The sequence below is a fragment of the Eptatretus burgeri genome, chromosome 8 (assembly GCF_056783735.1).
Source record: "Eptatretus burgeri isolate ZD-2024b chromosome 8, Ebu_testis_v1, whole genome shotgun sequence".
Taxonomy (NCBI): domain Eukaryota; kingdom Metazoa; phylum Chordata; class Myxini; order Myxiniformes; family Myxinidae; genus Eptatretus; species Eptatretus burgeri.
Window position 1 is genome coordinate 104,832,665 of NC_140968.1, and position 21,966 is coordinate 104,854,630.

The 21,966-nt window shown below is 44.5% G+C and overlaps 2 protein-coding genes across 7 annotated transcripts in view; one reads left to right on the forward strand and one right to left on the reverse strand.

The window, feature by feature from the left end:
* CDK5 (cyclin dependent kinase 5) overlaps positions 1-2,272 on the reverse strand; it is a 140,932-nt gene extending 138,660 nt beyond the window's left edge. For both annotated transcript variants that reach the window (XM_085893408.1, XM_085893407.1), the window contains exon 1: positions 2,114-2,272. In XM_085893408.1, the coding sequence (XP_085749534.1) occupies positions 2,114-2,150 (37 nt within the window). In that variant the 5' untranslated portion in view covers positions 2,151-2,272. The remainder of the gene's footprint in view (positions 1-2,113) is intronic.
* A 414-nt stretch (positions 2,273-2,686) lies between these two features.
* LOC147022480 (uncharacterized) lies at positions 2,687-20,645 on the forward strand. 5 transcript variants are annotated; one of them, XM_085893417.1, is made up of 6 exons: positions 2,687-2,707; positions 5,204-5,853; positions 8,197-8,334; positions 9,109-9,246; positions 11,172-11,309; positions 17,031-20,645. In XM_085893417.1, the coding sequence occupies exons 2-6, from the start codon at positions 5,409-5,411 to the stop codon at positions 17,684-17,686; spliced, it is 1,515 nt and encodes a 504-aa protein (XP_085749543.1). In that variant the 5' UTR covers positions 2,687-2,707; positions 5,204-5,408; the 3' UTR covers positions 17,687-20,645. The 5 variants fall into 5 exon arrangements, with proteins under 5 accessions (XP_085749543.1, XP_085749539.1, XP_085749541.1 ...); XM_085893413.1 differs by lacking the exon at positions 2,687-2,707 and adding an exon at positions 2,778-2,919; XM_085893415.1 differs by lacking the exon at positions 2,687-2,707 and adding an exon at positions 2,809-3,058.
* The last annotated feature ends 1,321 nt before the right edge of the window (positions 20,646-21,966 follow it).

Below are 21,966 nucleotides of genomic sequence, written 5' to 3' on the forward strand. Positions count from 1 at the left end.
TGAATTTATAGGATTGAGATCAAAGTCTTATGCTTTTACATATATTGATAATAATAACATTGAAAGGTGTGATAAGAAGCTAAAGGGAATAAAGAAAAATATAATCAAGGAAACAATAAACTTTAAACATTATTACAACTGTTTAACCTTAAAGAAGGAAGAGTGCAGAAAAATGAATACAATAAGAAGTTATAAACATCAATTATATACAGAAGAGATAAATAAGAAAGCTTTCGGAGCTTTTGATGATAAAATATATATTTTAGAGAATGGAATCAATCGTCTCCCTTATGGTTATAAGTACAAGTGTTAAGATATTGGGTTGGGAATTTTAACAGGCTACTGCCGTCATTTTACTGATTTATAAATGATAGAACCAAGCAATAACCAAACCAAAGAGTGGAGATGTAATCAGCCTTGGTATTTAAATGGAAAACATGAAGAATGTGAGAAATATCAAATAAGTCTTATTGAAGAAATAACCGGGGTAAAAGTAGATAAAACAAATAAGCGGTTAAATTTAATTGCAAATAAGTTGGAGGATGTAAAGAAAAAAAATTAATATCCTTGAATGGACTGAAAACTTTGATGGTTATCAATTGAACAATGGAAAAACAATTTACTACAATCTCAAAATGATATGTGGTTCAGGAAGTGGTCAAATAAGAGCATGAAGAGAAGTTTATCATATCATATCTGCTCAAAGAAGCTCAACAAAGACACTTATACCAAGAACCAAGTTCCAAGTTCTTCTTTGTGAATATATTTGATGGAAACGAATGTTATCAGAAAATTAAGTTATTCCCTAAAGTAGAACATGGGTAAATATGTTGGTTTGCTCTTTGAGTGGAATGAAAATATAAAAGGACAGTGATTATATGTTGGGGGGGAAGAAGTGCTTTAATCAGTAAGTCTCAATCTTTCGGTCTCAATTTTTCATTTGTTTGTATGGGAGGGAAGGGGATAGGTGGGGAGAAAAATCAGTCTACTCTTTTGGGCTTTTGAGGCTTGAGTCAGAAAGTTTTTCCCTTTCCTCCCGATTCATTTGAATGGGTGTCGCAGAAGCCCCATTTATCACCTGCTCAGGGAAACCCAGGAAATGGACGGGGCAGAGAACGCCAGGAAATGGACGAGGCAGGGAATACCCTCTCCACCTTTTGATTGGAGAAACCAGTTCAGTCACTCCCATGACCAGGTTTACGATGCCTTTGATTAATGATGCGCCCAAGTAAGATTCCTCTGATGGAACCAAAGTGACATGTCAAGTACAAACCCACCAATGGTTGTCACGAGTTGATAAGTGCTAAGAATTTGACACAATTGTAGCCATTACAAAAGTGGAGAAATGGAGGCAAATTTGTTTACACGTTCTTTTTGGAGTTTTGCACCCTCTGTCCTCTCCTTGCTTCATCAAATCGCCCTTTTCTCCATGGGATAAGGGTCCACACAGTTCCCCCTACACCCTCGAGCCCACCTCCTCCATCACATGGGATAAGGGTCCACACAGTTCCCCCTCCACCCTCGAGCCCACCTCCTCCCTCACATGCTAAAGTGTCCCCCCAACTCCACTTCTCCTCTTTTCCTTCTCTTGCGAAGTTTGAGTTTATGTCCTGCTTGTTAAACCCAGATGTCCTCCTCCTCTCCCCTGATCTCATCTGTACGGTAGAGTTACGTTATGCTGCGCACTTGTCCAAAACTGGGAAAAGAAGATCCAAAAAATTTCAAACAGACGAAAGAACAGGATGATCGTGTCTGCTGTGACGTCAGTAAATGGAGGAGGAGGAGGAGGAGGAGGAGGAGGAGGAGGAGGAGGAGGAGGAGGAGGAGGAGGAGGAGGAGGAGGAGGAGGAGGAGGAGGAGGAGGAGGAGGAGGAGGAGGAGGAGGAGGAGGAGGAGGAGGAGGAGGAGGAGGAGGAGGAGGAGGAGGAGGAGGAGGAGGAGGAGGAGGAGGAGGAGGAGGAGGAGGAGGAGGAGGAGGAGGAGGTGGGGGAGGAGGTGGTGGTCACACGAGCCGAACCACATCAACATGGGCCCTACTTTCGCGCCGCCATTATTCGTCACCAATGTCGGCCCCGATCTGCTCCGGAGCCACGCATTTTAAATTCACACTTACCTTCTCCAATCTTCTCCAACTTCTCGTATTTCTGCATGACCGTTTCGAGCTGCAAGGTCTCTGATCCTCCACAAGCCGCAGTCAAGGCGCCCTGGCTCGATTGAAGCCCCACCCCCACGCGACCACTCCCGGAAATGCGGATCTCTGCTTCGCAACGCTCCGAGGGATTCTTCTTCTTCGACTTTCAAAAAATTTTTTTTGTTATTCTTCATGGCAATTGGTTGATCCTCTTTCTATACATGATGCTTACTTATGACATAGCGTCAAATAATGTTTTCGTTTTACAACCCAATGTGGGGAAGAAAATCCGAGACCGCTCATGGCAGTAAAATGTTGAAGTCACAGGTAGTGACGTGTCGCCATTTTGCCAGGCACAAAATGGACCGAACGTTCGGAAGTTTTTGAAACGATGAACTCAAGCAAGGAAGCAGCACAAACCGTTTTAAACGTCTTTGGTTTGACTGCCAGGATTCGAACCACCGGATCCCTCCCAGACTCGTGACGTCACTCCGAGTCTGGTTGACATGTTTATTAATTTAATAAATTACTCGTCGGTAAAACTATAACTCGCATTCGTCGGTACACACGTCAATGGTGAAGCGTTTTTTTTTTTTTTTTAAATATTATGGTTCCTCGAGAGCAGAATGAATAATTTAGACTGAGGGGGCGTGGAAATGTTGGAAGGGGGAGGAGAGTTGTTTGCGCTCGTCACCCAACGACTCCGCGACAGGAAGCAGTCTGTGTCTGTACGGGGTGTGAGCCCTGAGGGAGGGGAGTGAGAGAGAGTGCTGGGACACGAGGTGTGGGTGAGCAGGAAGAATGGCGCGGGTTTCGTAGCGAAGTGAGGGAGACCCGGGCGGGGGCTCGTGCTGGCGATGAAAGACCATCCGGTGATGTGTTGGTGGTTAACGATTCCTGGTCGTGTTCAAACTCCTCTCTCTCCTTGTGGGTGGGCGTTGTATACGTGTGTCTGTCGAGACGGGTGGAAAGGACACCGACGCTTGTGCTCAAGATCGAGATCAAAGGCGCTTTGACAATGACTGGACAAGTTATGATTGTCAATGTTTCATAAAGCTGGGTGTTTGGTCATGTGGTTGAATCCTCGCTTCTTTCTCCACTTGGTGGTGATTGGGTAACGATTCCCACGGGTAATCAGTCTCACCAACACGCACTTGGTAAGCGTGGTGACTGGTGAGTTTGCCAAACACCCTTCAACAAAAATGAGAGTGGTCGTGGTCATGGTCATGGTCGTGGTCATGGTCATGGTCGTGGTCGTGGTCATGCTCGTGGTCGTGCTCATGGTCGTGGTCGTGCTCATGGTCGTGCTCGTGGTCATGCTCATGGTCGTGGAACATGCTCGTGGTCGTACTCATGGTTGTGGTCATGCTCATGGTCGTGCTCGTGGTCAGGCTCATGCTCGTGGTCATGCTCATGCTCATGCTCGTGGTCGTGCTCATGGTCGTGGAACATGCTCATGCTCATGGTCGTGGTGCTTTGACAATGACTGTACAAGTTATGATTGTCAATGTTTCATAAAGCTGGGTGTTTGGCCATGTGGTTGAATCCTCGTTTTTTTCTCCACTTGGTGGTGATTGGGTAACGATTCCCATGGGTGATCAGTCTCACCAACCCGCACTTGGTAAGCGTGGTGACTGGTGAGTTTGCCAAACACCCTTCAACAAAAATGAGAGTGGTCGTGGTCATGGTCATGGTCGTGGTCATGCTCATGGTCGTGGAACATGCTCGTGGTCGTGCTCATGGTTGTGGTCATGCTCATGGTCGTGCTCGTGGTCATGCTCATGCTCGTGGTCATGCTCATGCTCATGCTCGTGGTCGTGCTCGTGGTCGTGCTCATGGTCGTGGAACATGCTCATGCTCATGGTCGTGGTGCTTTGACAATGACTGTACAAGTTATGATTGTCAATGTTTCATAAAGCTGGGTGTTTGGCCATGTGGTTGAATGCTCGTTTTTTTCTCAACTTGGTGGTGATTGGGTAACGATTCCCATGGGTGATCAGTCTCACCAACCCGCACTTGGTAAGCGTGGTGACTGGTGAGTTTGCCAAACACCCTTCAACAAAAATGAGAGTGGTCGTGGTCATGGTCATGGTCATGGTCATGGTCGTGGTCATGCTCATGGTCGTGGAACATGCTCGTGGTCGTGCTCATGGTTGTGGTCATGCTCATGGTCGTGCTCGTGGTCATGCTCATGCTCGTGGTCATGGTCGTGGTCGTGCTCGTGGTCGTGCTCATGGTCGTGGAACATGCTCATGCTCATGGTCGTGGTGCTTTGACAATGACTGTACAAGTTATGATTGTCAATGTTTCATAAAGCTGGGTGTTTGGCCATGTGGTTGAATCCTCGCTTCTTTCTCCACTTGGTGGTGCTTGAGTAACGATTCCCACGGGTGATCAGTCTCACCAGCCTGCACTTGGTAAGCGTGGTGACTGGTGAGTTTGCCTCACACCCTTTAACAAAGCTGAGAGTGGTCGTGGTCATGGTCGTGGTCATGCTCATGGTCGTGGAACATGCTCATGCTCATAGTCATGGTCATGGTCAAGCTCGTGGTCGCGCTCATGCTCGTGGTCAGGCTCGGGGTCATGGTCGTGGTCGTGCTCATGATCATGCTCATGGGTCATGGTCGTGGTCATGCTCGTGGTCGTGGTCATGCTCATGGTCGTGGTCGTGCAATGGGTGAGAAATCATTGTCGGTGTTCTTCATGTACCTTGATACCTCAACTTTTGAGCATCAAGTCCCAAAATAATTTGCTTCCGACCTTTCCTTTGCCCTTAATCAAATCACCTTCCTTGTACCAAAATGACCTGTTTCTTCTCTCCCACGAGTAGTCCAGGTTGGCTTTGAAAGCTTCAGCTGTCCCAGCCTTTGCGACACACTTCTGTCGTTCATTTAGTCGTTATTGACTGTTAATGCTGGTTTTTTTTCTTCTTCATTTAAATGTAAATCTTCTCGTGTAGGGATCGACTGCTGTTGAGGTCACCGTTGAAGGCGTGGGGTCGAAGTTTCAATGAACAATGTTGATATCGTTCAGAGTTTTAAAAATCTGTATCGTGTCATTCCTTATTCCAAGGTTGAAGATTGAGGATTTGTCCCGGAGCGATCCGGATGATGTGAAGCCTCACCGTCCATCTTTGAACGAGTTGAATCCCGTCTTTTATCTACCTTGAACATTGGTGACCATGTGAAAGTGGCACGACCACACGCTCTTCGTTGATGCCTTGGACCGTGAAAATGACTAACTGACTAACAAGCAGTTGTTTTATCTCCTGCAAGCCATGGCCGAAGTAGTGGCCTTCACCACATGGTTGAAAGACCAGGGCTTGAGAAGCGAAACGGCCCAAGCCGTGGTCATCGATCTGGGCATCAAGAGCCGAAAGCTGCTGCAAATTTGCGTGGAGTCGGACTCGTTGAGAGCGGAGCTCTTTTCTTGCGCCAAAGGAAGGTTTCCTTTTGCGACGTATGCCGAGATCCGCAGCTTCATGGAACGAAGAGTCGTCCGGCTCGAAGGCTCCACACTGGTCGAAATCCTGTGCTCGATGCTGGACGCTTTGAGCAAGGAACTGTCCGTTTGTGCCCAGAAGCTGATCTCGCTGCAGTCTTCGTGTGCGTCCGATATGGAGGACAGTGGTTGCGTGGATGGTGCTGACGGACTGCTTGGAATCAGGATTAATGATGTCTACACGCTGCACCATGAAGAGGGTGAAGTAACTCCAGAAACTGGTAAGCTGGAGAGTCTAAAGATGCTTCGTTGAATTGCTGTGGACTTGCTTATTAAAGGAAGAAAAAAAAAACAATAATCATTATCGAGTTAATTGACGTAACAGTATACATGATGTGAATGGCTGGTTCTCTGTTGCATGAATTACACAGTTTGTTTGTTTGTTTGTTTTTGTTTGTTTGTAATGATAACGTATCAACATGAATCAAGATTCCCTCAAATGCATCATTCGTGAGTGTGAACCTCACTTTACTGCATTGGCACTTTCAAAACGGATGAAGGTGCCGGTGTTGATTCATGGCTCAAGGGAAGTTGCATCTTTCCTGGAACTTTTCAGCATATTGAACTCGAGATGTATAAGAGATGAGGATTATGGTCTGGATTTTCCTACTTATAACCCTGAAGTTTCTTTGACAATTGCAATTTCACTTCCTGTTGTAGAGACAAGTAATCCCAAACTGAAGCCTGGTGTTGGCTTTAGTGGCTAGGGTGGCTGGCTTGGCATCTTAAGGTTCTGAGTTGGAGCCCTGTTGGCAGCTGAATTAATACTAGATGGGGTTGACTCAGCCTGTCATCCTTCCGAGATCGGCAAAATGAGTACCAGCATGCTGGGATTATTGAGCCATTCGAGTTTCCTGCGTCGGTGTGGCGGCCCATCCAGGATTGTGCCCAATAGCCCAGGAGACTGCATCGGCAGCACCGACGCTCTGCAGAGTATAGTCCCGATGGATGGATGGATGGGCCTGTTTTTTTGGCAAAGTTCTGGGAAGTCAGGTGTAATGTTTGTCAGCTTTTGACTTGGGTAAGGTTCAGCATTCATCCTGCTTCTGAATTTGGACATGAGGGTGGTAAGTGATGAGAACCTCTGTCTCGCACAGTTACATAGTTGCAAATCGCATCTGAAAATGCACTGCTTTGTCTGCAAGTTCTCACACTCTCCAGTTCTTTGAATCGAAACCCTTTTGTTCTGCAACAACCACGTAAACGGAGGTCACGGGCCAGTGGCGGTTGTCTGCTATCCGCAGACAATAGTTTGAGAACCGCTGCTTTACACGACTGTGCGGAAGAGATCTCCACAAGTCCTTTTATCCTCTTTATCTCTTTGCTGATGACAACCCTCTGCCGTACCATCTGTCATCCCTCAGACCGGGAAGCAGCAGCTTCTTCGCTCTCTGCAGATCTGGATAAAATCACAAACTGGTTCAACACGTGGAACATGCCTTTCAATCCTGACGAAATCTCAGTCTCACTATGTCTCTCCGAAAGGACCGTTTGAATCCCCCCCCCCTCTTATCTACTTTCTCAACAATCCTTTGGAAGAAGTCCTTTCATTAAAGCTTCTGGGTATCACTATCTGACATGATCCTTCCTGGGAAAGCCACATTTCCAACCTGGCCTCCAAAGCCAGTTGCCGACTGGGAATCCTCCATGGTGCAAAGTCCTTCCTCGGCCCACCTGAGCTCCTGACCACATACAAGGCTTTCGTCCACAGCCTGATGGAGTACTGCTCTCCCCTCTGGGATGGTGCTCCTGCCTTTCACCTTTCTCGGCTTCACGCTGTGGAAACCAAGGCATTTAGGATCATTGGCATCTCCTGCGATGAGGCAGAGACTTTGGGTCTCTCGCTATCTCACCGAAGGCAGGCCGGTGGTCTTTCTGTCTTCTACCATCTCCTCTCCAACCTCAACCCCCCTTTCCCGCTCTGTCTGAGATATTTCCGTGGGGCGCTCAAGGTCCTTCAGCGAGCCCCTTCTGGTAAAACTGCCAAAATCACGAATCACTGCTCACCCTCACTCTTTCATTCCTCTTTTTTTCCCCACTTTGGAATAAACTCCCACACACTCTTCAATCCCATTCTTCACTCCAGGCCTTCAAAACAGCTGTTCACCACCACCTCTTATCTTCCCCCATCCAAATCCTCGATCTTTCTACCTCCGTTAATCCACCTCCTTCATATTCCCTGCTTTCCTTCCTGAAAGTCCCTGTAATGTCCATATTGTATTCCCCATGTTCCCCACCCCATCCCTCTCCCTTCCACAGATCTCCTAATGTGTCTGTTCCCCACTGTTTTGTCCTTCCCTCTCCCGCCCCTCTTGTCTCATGCCCCCCTTGCTGTGCATTGTGTGTTAGCTCTCAGACAAGCCTCGACAATGTATACAAAAAAAAAATAAAAGTAAAAAGGCACTCCCATGGACCACCACTAAAAAGGGCCAGTGTGCAGGAGTTACATGGGTTTACAAAAAGTTATTTTTAATAATACTGGTGTTGCAATTGGTCACATGAATATTTTGCCAGACTCATAGATAATGTAAGGAACAATGTTTTGTTGGTTTGCACACGCACAGAGAATCCAGTGATGGTGGGAGCTTTCCACAGTGACAATCCCCCAACACCACGGGAAGCTATCCTGACTGTTGTTGCAAACCAAGAGCCGTGTGAGCCTTTGATTGAAGAGTCAAGAAATCCTGAATCTCCTGAAGCAGGTTGGTACTGCCCCACACCGTTTGGAACAACAATTTTGTTTTCCTCGTGTAGGCAACTCAAGCAAAACAAAATTGTGTCAATCTAAATGATGCAAGTCAAAATGACGTAAGCAGAGATATCGCCCTGTTCTTACATGCCATCTCTGAGCTCCGTCATCTCTCGACCGTGTCCCTCACACTCCCTCAACCCAACAAAACCAAAAAAACCAACTGCTCCTCTTCCTCGCTTCTCACGTCACGCCCATCAATCATCCACCTCCGGGCATGGCTTGTTGGCACAAAACCAGGAAGGCGGGGCTTCTGCCTGCTCGGCACGTTTGGCTTGCTTGTTTTTGTCTTGACGCAATTCCTGTTATTGCTGGCTTGTAAATGTAAAAATGTAGGAAAAGGTCACAAATTACATATTGGGGGAATTTGGACTTGATCACTATTTAATTAACATAGCACTACCCCCTGTGTGGTGACCCGTAACACTTAAGCTCACAGGTTCCCTACTTAATTTACATTGAGATGTCTGACACATTCTACGGACCAAGCAACTCGATACAATCCTTACTTTCCTGTGAAATTCCTCCATCCACCCCCACAACCGTAACAGTACTTAATATTAATCTGCATGCTCAGACCAAGGCATCTCTTTATTTCAGTATCCTCAAGATCTAAGCTCTCATGGTGTAAGGGGAACCCTGGAATATGACAATATTATGGGCAGACTTGTAGTTAACATTGCAGACAATGTAGGGAACAATGTTCTTTTGGTTTGTGCACGCACAGAGAATTTGATGATGGCGGGAGCTTTCAAAAGTAACAATCCTTCAACACTGCAAGAAGCTATCCCGACTGTTGTTGCAAAGCAAGAGCCGTGTGAGCCTTTGATTGAAGAGTCAAGAAATCCTGAATCTCCTGAAGCAGGTTGGTACTACAATACACCGTTTGGAACAACAATTTTGTTTTCCTCGTGTGGGCTACACAAGAGTGTAGACTTCCGAGTTGCATCATTTAGAATGATACAAGTCAAAATGACGGAAGGAGAGATATCGCTTGATCTGCATGCTTAGCCCTGTCTTGCAATTACCCGAAATGGTGTTGCCCGTGAATGAGCCTTTAGATAGTGCTCCCCACCCCCGTCTCTTATTACCTCAGACACCAAAGGTGGACGGAGGTTCTGTTTTCACCCCTGTCTGTCTGTTTGTTGTCTGTGAGCAGGATATCTCAAAAAGTTATAGATGGATTTAGACAAAATTTGGCAGACAGGTTGAAGATGTGACAAGGATGAATAATTAAGATTTTTGTGAAGATGCGAATTCGATATTTTTTTGGTTTTTCCAAGTGATTCTTTATTATTAAAAGATGGAGCCAAAAATGATATACATGTATGTCCTGATATCCAAAAGTTGTAGACTGATTATGACAAATCTTGGTGGATGAATTGGTTAGGTGACAAGAACAAGCCGATGAAATTTTGGTTCAGGTCCAGATGTATATCCAGTCTATCAGTAGGATACAAAACGTAAACTGTTCAGGCTGGCGGAGGTACGCACTCTCCTGCGTGACATTCTTGTTAGTTTTGTTTCCTTTACCGTCCACTCTTCCCGTCCTCATTGTGTATGCCCAGCAAAGAACCCATCCTTATGGATGGGATACTTCCCCCACCTTTATTATCTCTAATCCAGGCTACCACCAGATTGTATTATACACACATTTACAGAGAGAATTTGGGTCCTCCCCTACCCTAAACCCACGGAAGTATTATGGTTTTTTTTGGTTTTTTTTTAAACCCCCTAAAATCTACCCTTGCGCACAGAGTATAAGCAGCAGTTTTCAACTCATTCCATCCAGTGGTTTCACAATAGATAGAAGTCAAATAAACCCACAAGCAGACGCTTCTCCAATTTTATATATATATATATATATATATATATATATATATATATATATATATATATATATATATATATATATATATATATATATATATATATAGTATATAGTTTTATGATAATAAAAGTGCATTCTTTACAAGTGTTCAGTTGGGTTGTTAAATCATTGTCAGGTTGTCCATGCGATATATATATATATATATATATATATATATATATATATATACATATATATATATATACATATATATATATATATATATATATATATATATATACATACATACATATATATATATACATATACATATATATTATAGGTTTAACATATTGGGTTTAATAAGTGCTGATCAGTGCATAGATCACCGTCGGCACGACAAATTCTGTAAGTCCAACAATCATTAAAATCCAACAGATCTGTTTGTCGGTCTGTTCGCTTCGAGACTCAAACAGCTTGGCCGATCCCCACCAAATATTGCACAAGTGTTGGGGATATCCAGGGACAGGTCACGGCAGAAGATAATTACCCCTTCCTCGCCCTCCGCGAGGGTGGGTTGATTACTTGCGACTTTTGTCTGTGCACGTGGTGCATTGCATGGTGATTAATTTGCTATTCATCCTGCCAGAGAGAAAAGGTATTACTAGCATTGGGCACAAAATAAGTTTGCCCCACCATCCCTATGTCCCTCCCCCCCCAAAGGGAGCAGGTGTTTCAGGTTATTATAAATGAAAATAGTAATTATTCTGAAGTATAATTAAAGCCCACCTCAGTAGCCTCCGATTGATTTGTTTAATTATTGTAGCATGACCAAGGTATCCCTTTATTTCAGTATCCTCAAGATCTAAACACTCACGGTGTAAGGGGATCCCTGGAATGCGACAATATTATGGGCCGACTCGTAGTTAACATTGAAGACAATGGAGGGAACAATGTTTTGTTGGTTTGTGCACGCACAGAGAATTCGGTGATGGCAGGAGCTTTCAAAAGTGACAATCCCCCAACACTGCAAGAAGGTATCCCGACTGTTGTTGCAAAGCAAGAGCCGTGTGAGCCTTTGATTGAAGAGTCAAGAAATCCTGAATCTCCTGAAGCAGGTTGGTACTGGCCTACACGAGAAAAACAAAATTGTTGTGCCACTCACTTGGGGAGATCTATTTTACAATACATTCACAAATAAAGAGGGTTTGGGCTGGTGCACACATGGTGGGAGTGGGGTGAGGGTGGGAACAAGGGCTGTTGACCAATCTCCTCATCCAAATACCCACAAAACAATATTTCGGGTCACACCGGTGGAAGGTTGGAAAATTGCAGAACCATGCCAGTACTTACTCAGTGGTTTTGCAAGGCCACTTTCCTTATAAAGAACAAAGGATAAAACATTAAAAAGTGATTATGGAATAAGCGGTTTTAGACATAAACATCATGAGGGGAGACAGGCTTTCTATACAAATATTGACGCATATTCTATGACAATTGATTTACTTCACTAATGCAAAAACATGCACTATGGAAATAACTGTTTCTAAACAATACATTGTTAACCCACAGCAGTTATTCCTGCAACAATACAATTGAGTCCACGTCACTCAAACTTTCATGACTCAAAATTATTGATGAGTCAAAGTGCTTTGTAAGCCCCAGGTACAGCTAATGTTGTTGTTTTTAGCGAGGTATGACTGAAATAATTTCTGGGTAATTCAAAGGCATTTGAAAGAAAGAAAAGATTGATTAAAAAGTAATGCATGCAAAAAGATTCCACGCATAATGCTCATCTTTGTGTCATGGCAAAATCACTGCACGGGAATGACATGGCAGGTATTTGTGTCTCCTACTAACGGCAAAATCCCAAAAGTTCCAAAAAGTAAGCAAGATCCCAAAAGTAAGCAGGAAGAAGACAAAATTGCTGTCAGAAGAGGCAATAAATATTGCCGACAGAAGAAGAGAGATGAAAACCAAAGCCGCATCAAGAGGACATGAAGCCGCTAAATGGCGACTTCCAACAACAAGCTCGGAAAAACAAATAAATATTTCAAAAAGGCATGCAGAGGAGATAGAAAGTGACAACGGAGTGGGGGGAAAAAATAAAAACAGATCTGTTTAAAAAGAAGAGTGAGATCACAGGAAAGTTTAGGTCTGGAATCGGGGTCCTGAAGAGTAGAACAGGAAAGGATCTCACAAAAAAAAAAAAACAGGTGAAAGAAAGATGGAAAGATTATACAAACGGGATAGCATTATGGCAACCTTTGAAGAAAGAGAATATGAGCAAGAACCAATCGTGATATAACGTGAGGTACGTGAAGTCCTGAAATGTCTAACAAATGGTAAAATAGCAGGTGCTGATGAAATTCCAAGATACATTAACTTTTAAAGGTAGTTGTGGAGGACGCAATCAAAATTTTAACAGCTCAGCTTATCTGAACACAGCTCTGGAGCAGGATTATGGCCGAAAAGGTGGAAGCATCCAGTCTATATTCCATTGCCAAAGAAACGGGATCCAAGAGAATGTTAAAATAACCGAACCATTGCTTTGATTTCACATGCTCGCAAGATATTACGATGGATCATTCAACACAGAATAGAAGACTTCATGAAGAGAGAAATAATACCTGTTGAGCAAGCAGGTTCAGGAAGAGGTCGTTGTGGGTTGAACCGTCGTTATCGACGTATCTCAGGATTTTCCGCCACCAGGTTGCCGTCATCTCTCCTTCCTTCGTCTCCTCTTCTCCTTCTTGATGGGTGTCTACTCAAAGTCCTTCATGCAGTCTGTGCAGTAGCTGCACCACTTCCCACAATCAAGGAAAATTTTATTCCATCCGGTCATGCTGATCTTACACCGTTTGAGGTTAGTTTTCAGCGAGTTTTTGTATCATTTTTTGGGGGCACCAATTGATCTTTTGCCTTCTGCGAGCTCGCCATGGAACAACATTGTTGGCAGACGATGGTCCTCCATCTTCACTTGGTGCCCTGCCTAGCGCATTTGAGTTCGGATCAGGTAGGTTTCGAGTCCATCCAAACCGTATCGGGACAGGACTTCTGTGTTTGGGACTTTGGCTTGCCAGCGAATGTTTAAGATTCTCCGCAAGCACCTCATGTGGAAGCTGTCCAAGTTCTGTACATTGCGACTATAGAGCGTCCAGGTTTTGGAATCGTATAGCAAGGTGGACAAAACAAATAAACAATAGACGCTGATCTTTATGGAAAGTGACATGTTGTGGGTGGACCACAGCCATGGGATGAACCGGTCAAGCGCAGCACTCGCTTTGCTGATGCACGATGTAATTTCGGCAGAGATGGTATCGTTTCTGATGATGCTGTCCAAGTATCAGAACTTCTCTGCAACTTTCAACAGCTGGTTGTTGATTGTGACCCGCGGTTCCACGTCTGGTGAATCTGGTTTCGGCTGGAACAATACTTCATTCTTCTTGATGCTGACAGTCAAGCCAGATCGGTCAACAGATCGTACAAAGGCGTCCGTCAGGCATTGCGCATCTTCCTCCATATGTGTGACTATGACGCAATCCTCAGCAAACAACAGGTCTTTGATGGGCATCAGTTGGACTTTGGTCTTGGCTTTAAGATGGCTGAGGTTAAAAACACTGCCATCAGTACAGAAGTGGATCTTGACTCCTTGGAGACCTGAGTCCTCGAGTGCATCTGTGATCATTGTATCAATCACAATGTCGAAGAGTGTTGGTGATAGGATGCAGGAAGCCATGTTTAATGCTGTTTATGATGTCAAAATTCTCGGATTCATCGCCATTGCCGAAGACTCTCACCTTCGTACCATTATGAAACAATTGAATAATGTTAACCAGCTTATCTGGGTAACTGACGCGTCACAGTAATTTCCACAGACCGAGGCGGCTGACTGAGTCAAATGCTTTCGTCAGATCAACAAATACGATGTACATGTCCTTGTGTTGCTCGCGATACTTTTCCTGGATTTGTCACACTGCAAAAATCATGTCACCTGTTCCACAGTTTGTTCTAAAATCAAATTGACTCTCCAGGTTAATTTCTTCTACAAGCCCGCATAGCCAATTGATAACGCGAGCGAGAATCTTCTCTGCTGTGGACAACAGTGCAATTCCTCGGTGGGTTGTTGCAGTCCGATCGGTCGCCTTTCCTTTTGCACAATTGTATGATTGTGGCATCTTTGAAATCCTGTGGGACTGACTCCTTGGACCAGATTATGGTGAACAGTTGAGGTAGTTTCAAAAGCAGATGGGGGCTTCACTCCTTGTACACTTCTGGTGGAATGCCATCAGCACCAGAGTAGAAGACTTACCTGTATTCAGTTGTTTCATTACTTTGCAGATTTCATCTCATGTTGGTGGTACCGTGAGGTGTGACATCTCAGGTATCTGGTCTTCGATTGTTGCATCGTCGATGTTGGATGGCTGGTGCTAGACCTTGCCGAAGTGTTCTGCCTACCTTTGCAGTATCAAAATTGGCTCGATGATAAGAGAACTCTCCATCAGCAGTTCGTACCGGCTCAATCCTTTTGAAACCGGGACCATATGGCTTTCAGTTCTTTGAAGAAGCCTTGTGCTTCTCTGCGATTGGCAGTTTCTTGGAGCACGTGGACTGTTGATCAACCAGTCTTCTTTCAGTTGGCAACATTTCTTTTGTGCTGTGCTTCTGGCCCTTGCGTATTAGTTCTTCTTTGACAGATTATATTTATCGCATGCATGTGACATGCTTCTGGTGCAGGTCGTCCAGCATGGGAAGAAGTAGTGGATCATTTTCCTCGAACCAATCACGATGTTTCCATTCTCTGGGGCCAATTGTATTGAGCACAGCCTTCCGGGTAGCTTCAAAGAGTGTGTTCCATTCAGCTGTGCACGAGTAAAAGACAGTTTCATCAGATTTGTCCAGCTCCTCCTCCTCTAGATTTACTGCAAGCTCGGTACGTGTGTCCTGGTTTTTCAGCTTCGGGTTTTGTCGGGGTCGCTGGTTCCGTGCTTTCGACACAATGTGGAGAGCTGTTTTAGCAACGATTAGTCGATGATCGGACCATGCAGTGGAATCCTGGACAGCTCTGGTCAGATGGATGTCGTGTCAATCACGTTGACGCACAATGATGTCGTCAATTAGGTGCCAGTGCTTTGACCTTGGATGCATCCACAATGTTTTCAACAGATTCGCCTGTTGGAATAGCATGTTCATGATGGTGAGCTTGTTCGTGGCGCAGAAACTTAACAAGAGGGCACCATTGCTGTTTTCTTTTCAGACACCATGGTTGCTAATAACCTGGTCCCATGCATTGGAGTTGCAGCTCACTCTGGCATTAAAATCACCCATCAAAACAATTTTGTAGTTGGCAGGTGCAGATGATGCAATTAGTGATGGTTGTTCATAAAAGGTTTCTTTCTCATCATCGGAATAGGACACGGTTGGTGCATATGCACTGATAACAGCGGCGGCGTGTCTGTCCTCCTGAAGTTTTAACCGTATCGACATTAACCGCTCATTGTGTCCTTTCAGGATGCATACCTGCTGCGGAATGAGCTTGGTCTTGATGGCAAAACCAATACTAGCTTATCGAGCAGCATCCACAGCTTTACCGATCCAGTAGAATGTGTATCCGGTACCTGTTTCAGTGAGCTGTGGCTCGTCGGCAAATCTTGTCTCGCAAAATTGATGTCTTTCTGAGTGAGTACCCAGGCAACGATTGCTCTTTTTTTTTGTTCCGGGTTGGTTGTCTCGTCTTCGAGGCTGTGTCAATAAAGCTCTGAAAGTGGAGAGAATGCGTTTGAAAAGGACATCATTGAGAATGAGCACTGTGAGATTGTGGCACCGTGACGAGAATTATTTTTTGAACCAAATGAAGATATTTCTTCATTTGGATGCCAATGTCGTGATGGCAACAGAACCTTTTGAAGAGGAAATGATCTCCGTCATGAAACGGTATGAGATGTTGAATGGCAATGATGATTACTGCGGTGGGCACCTTGAACACCATTTTTCATGCAGCGAGGGCATGCCGAAGGGAGTCTGGAGAGTGGAGCTAGCAAGTTGAAAATGGAGGCGGAGAACTGGAGGGGATGGAGAGGCAGGAACAGGTTTTCAGGTAGTGAGAGGGAAAAATGAAAACAGATATGCTTCTTAACTTGCACTTGTGGCAAACCACACGATTTTGCTTGTTAAATCTTCAGGAATTTAATTTGCCAACATAATTGTGGATCTAAAAAAGTGAAGTATTTGCAAAATTATGTTTTAACCTCACAAGAGTTTGGCTTGTTTTGTTACCATCAAGGTCTCAAGGGAATCCCACGTTCAAATCTTTTTGTTCCTTCACTTCTTTCATAATTACCACATGGCTGTGGGGAGCCTCATTTGTTTGGGTGGTGGGTGTGCTGCTTATGCAGTCCCCACCCCACCCCTTGTACATTACTACAGGAATTTGTAATTTGTTCATGGTGCCAGCGATAGCTCGCCGACTCTTTGCAAAGGACACCGTGGGAACGTTTACATCCACCAACTAATTCCGCCAGACTTAACGTCCACCAGAGTGCTGGCACACACACTGATGAATCGCCCAACCTGAGAAACCCCAGCACGGCAGTTTATAGCTGGATTGAGATTCAAACCCAGGCAAAAGAGCTCAGAGGGGTGTGCATTACTCCACTCTATCCTGCCTGCCTCGTTATTTACTAATCTATCATTTTGATTCATTTCAAAGTGCATGGACCTGAACAAGCTCTTCCATGAACCTTGCAATGATGTGTAAGAAACGTCGTGTCCATGTAAAAAGAAAAAAAGAGTTTGTATCTGTGGTTATCATTCTCATGCTCATATTATTTTATTTTCAGTGGAAACACCAAATGATATCAGCCAACTTATGGCTTCCCAGGACGCGTCAGCAATGTACACATGCTGTTACTGCCAATACAGCACCAAACTTAAAAGAAAATTTTATAACCACGTGAAGGTGCACAAAGAAGAGAACGTGTACAAGTGCAATGTCTGTGCCAAGGCGTTCGTGCGCTTATGGGACGTGCAAGGCCACATGAGGAGCCACACGGGAGAGCGTCCGTTCAAGTGCTCCTTCTGTGGCAAGGGCTACAGCCACTTGGCCAACATGAAAATCCACGTACGGAGCCACACGGGCGAGCAGCCGTACAAGTGCAATTTCTGTGGCAAGGGTTTCAGACGCTTATGGGACTTGAAAGTCCACCGGAGGAGCCACACGGGAGAGCATCCGTACAGGTGCTCGGTCTGTGGAAAGGGCTTCACACAGTTGGGAAACATGAATGTCCATATGAGGAGCCACACAGGAGAGCAGCGATACAAGTGCTCGTATTGCGCCAAGGGCTTCTCGCACATAGCCGTCATGAATGTCCACATTAGGAGCCACACAGGAGAGCATCCTTTCAAGTGCTCAGTCTGTGGCAAGAGCTTCAGACACTCAGGACACATGAAAGTCCACATGAGGAAGCACACGTCAGAAACAAATACTTTGGGGTAGAAGAGCCACAAAAAGTGCAGGGTCATTGGTAAAGAATATGTGTACAAAATGCACCTAATTGTGAGCTGCAAGGAGAAAGCAATAAACAGAAAACACCAAAACAAGGAAACTGTTTACTGCACACTACTCTACGAAAAGCGCTGCATCCCAACACTACAAATGAAGACGTGTGGACCGATGCAGCCAAATGAAGTTTAATCAGGTGCACGCAACATCAAGTTCGACGTCGCTCATGTATACACAAAGCGAGACCAAACCTTCATCGCTTCCTCACCTTGTTTACCACGGTGATGATTATCATTTTGTATGCAGCCTGTAGCTCCTGGTTGCATCACCGCTGGGAGCGTGGCTTTGCTGCTGATGCAGTGCCCCCTGTTTCCACGAAGCTGGTACTCATTTTGGACAGGCTGAGTCAACCCAGCTGATGTTATTTAATGTCACAACAGGGGCTCAAACTTAAGATCTTAAGCCAGCCACCTTGACCGTTAAGCCGACACCAGGCATACAGGAGTGATGAGACGACGCAGCATCTTAACACCGAATAAGCGGCAGCAAACAGCCACAACAACTACAAAGAAGACAAAGGAAAATAAGACTACAAAACAAAATGTCACAAACAGACAGTGTCCTTGTGAAAATGGAAAGTTACTGTCGCCAGTACGTCGCCTTTTTGCCTTCTGTCACATTGCTTGTGCACTCGGCAAGTTTTTGCACATGGAATCAAGAACTGAGAGACAAGCACGAAAAAAATAAAATAAACTGAATGGATCTGAAATGAGAAAGATTCAATAGAGTGATGAAAGAAAAGAAAAGAAAAAGAAAAAAAGAGAGTGGAGATGACTTGATATGTGAACGATGAACACCATATGCCCAATATCAAGGGCATTGTGTGAACATATTGTCGATGTTCACAGAGCATTTTAATCGAACATCACCACCTGCACTTCCTCCTCGTTTATAATGCAGATTCTTACGCGTCTGCCGACTGCACGACACCATCGCAGTCCTGCATCTCCGCTGTTTAGAGCCGTCCATCTTCTTCCTCCCTTTTCTTATTTTAAACTTAATTCTGCTTTTAAATTATTGTTTGTTTATTTGTTTTTTTTAAGAGCAGCTTTTGAAGCTTTTCATACGTAACAATGTATATATTTTTTGGTGTACAAAGTCGAGGCTCATGGAATGTGAGAAAACACCAACAGCAGGGTTGACGCACTGACGTCTCATGTCCTTATCCTGCATGTGAAAGTTCCAACAATGATTAGGCATACACTCTCCATAGTTTAATGCCAATTTGCATTTTCTTAAAATAACTTTTTGCAAATCAGAAAGAAAATATAACCAAATTCGACAGTTACGTGATTTAAACGGCAGTGGTTAACTATGTATGCCTGGTGCTGGCTTAATGGTTAACGTGGCGGGCTTGGGTTCCGAGGATCCTGAGTTCAAATCCCACTCAGCTGTTGAATCAATACCAGGTGGGGTTGACTCTGCTTGTCATCCTTCAGAGGTTGGAAAAATAAATGCCAGCATGCTGGTATACTCTGTTGGAGTGGCGACCCGTCCAGGATTGTGCCCAATAGCCAAGTAGTCTGTAAAGGCAGCACCGACGCTCTGCACAGAGTATGGTCCCAATGGATGGATAGATGGATGGATGGTTAACTATGTGGAATCACTCGCTGCAAAAAAAGCCTCATATTGATTTGACTTGACTGAAAACCTTGACTTAACCGAAACTGTAAACAACTTTTCTCACATCAACATGTTAGTTATTCTCCTTCATTGATAAACCTTTAAACAGGATCCAAGCTCCTTTCCCACTAACTCCCTCTTTCACGACATAAGCAATCTGCTGCTCCTTTCCAACATAAGATCTCACGCATTCGAAGTTCACTTGCCAAATATGCTCTTTGACCTATACCTCTCCCATCTTCACTCGTTACTTCTTCCTGTTCGGATTACTTATCACGTGTTCGTTTTGGTAGCATTCTAATCAGTTATTGGTAACTCAAAGAAAACAACTTATTTGTTCGATCCAATTCAATCAACTTTGGTTGTTTCCTTACTTCCAATTCTCTCTCCACTTATTGTAAAGATAATAAATTGCTCTGTTGTATATTTTACAAGTTTCATTATTTAAACTACAGCAACCTTCTTTGGACTCAAATTATTTTGAAAATTACACATCTTTCATCTCTAACATTCTTTAATGCATTTTTATTCAGCTCTTTTCCAGTGTTCACACCAGCATCGTCTTTGAGAACCCTTACGATCTGGCGTTGAACACTTACTTAGCACTGAGACTGCTCTCATGAATATGACGTAGCAATGAGACCGCCTTTGTGAAGGTTACATTGCAATGAGACCACCCACCTGAAGTTCACACAACACTGAGACCGACCTCGGTAAAGTGCATATAAATATATAAATAATTCAAGGTGCTATGTTGAAAGTGGAGATGGTAGTGTATGTAAATTAATAAATAAATAATCCAAGGTGGTATATAGGTAGCGGTGATGGTAAAGTGTATACAAATGAATAAGTAATTCGAAGTTGTGTCGGTATCGGTATTACATGATGTGGAGTATTGGAAAATGCTCCTTTGTTTAAACGAGAAAATGTCAACTTGTTCATGAAGAAGAAAACCGAAACGACGATGGATACTTTGGGCATTGGAGGATCTTGGTCCACCTCCTGATACCCACGTAAGCAAATTACAACCAGGATTGAACAGGCTTGAATAATTATTATATTTGTTGCAACAAGCATTTCAGATAATTGGATACTTTTAGGATTTGCATGAAGTCACTAGTAATGAAAACAAAATAAAATGCTGAAATGAAAAAGGGAAATACAAATTCATTGATGATGAGGGATTGTACTTGCGTGATTTCGTATAATGGATTTGGTTTGAGATATTGCTCGGTCTGCTATAAATGTCATAATAAATCGTATGAAGCAATCATTTGTTTGAAGTTTTCTCCCAGAACGTATGAAATGTAATATGTTAGTTGTAACAAGGATTTAAGTCCCAACACATCCATTCATTACAACTGCGTAAAGTATGTGTGGGTTCTTCATGAGCCTGGCTCTGCCACTGAAGCAGTCATTCTCCACTCCCTTCTACTCCTCCAACCTCCAATTAATGAATAGAATTAAGAAAATTAGCTGTAATGGTACGAGCACAAATTGTTCAAGTCTTTAGAAGACTCCGGTCACTAATGAGGTGAGGGTTGCTCCATTGTATTGTCACATTTTGACAAGAATGGACTGTAGGGGTCTCAAGGGCAGCAGATCCACAAGCTACCAAACAGTGAGTGGTGGATCTGTGCACAAGACAACATTTTATATAATATATAGAGGTCGATCAGGTCTGGAGACAAATACTGACCTGGGATAAACACAGCCCGGACACATCTGGAGACAAACACCATCCAGACATGTCTGGGGATAGAAAGAGACAGAGAAAGAGAGAGGGATGGGGGTAGGTGACTTATGAAAGAGAAAATGTTTGCTTTATGAAACACACACACACACACACACACACACACACACACACACACACACACACACACACACACGCACACGCACACGCACACGCACACGCACACACGCACACGAATCAAACCCCAGTTTTATTTGAGATTTGTGTCCTAATAGTATAAACACTGCACTGAACAATCGTACCCAAATTTTATATGAGTCCAGCAAATACCACCAGTCTCTTCGCTGATGGGAATATTTTGGGAGGGGGGGGAGAAAGAGAGAGGGGGGAGAAAGAGGGAGGGGGGAGAAAGAGGGAGGGGGATAGAAAGAGGGAGGAGGGGAGAAAGGGAGGGGAGAAAGAGGGAGGGGGAGAAAGAGGGAGGAGGGAGAAAGAGGGAGGAGGGAGAAAGAGGGAGGAGGGAGAAAGAGGGAGGAGGGGGAGAAAGAGGGAGGAGGGGAGAAGGAGGGCGGGAGGAGGAGGAGGGCGGGAGGAGAAGGAGGGCGGGAGGAGGAGAAAAAGAGGGAGGGGGAGAGAAAGGGGGATAAAGAGGTAGGGGGAAGAAAGAGGTAGGGGGAAGAAAGAGGTAGGGGGAAGAAAGAGGTAGGGGGAAGAAAGAGGTAGGGGGGAAGAAAGAGGGGGGAGAAAAAGGGGGAGAAAGAGGGAGGGGGAGAAAGAGGGAGGGGGAGAAAGAGGGAGGGGAGATAAAGAGAGAGGGGGAAGAAAGAGTGAGGGGGAAAGAGGGGGAGAGAAAAAGGGAGGGGAGAAAGAGGGAGGGGGAGAAAGAGGGAGGGGAGAA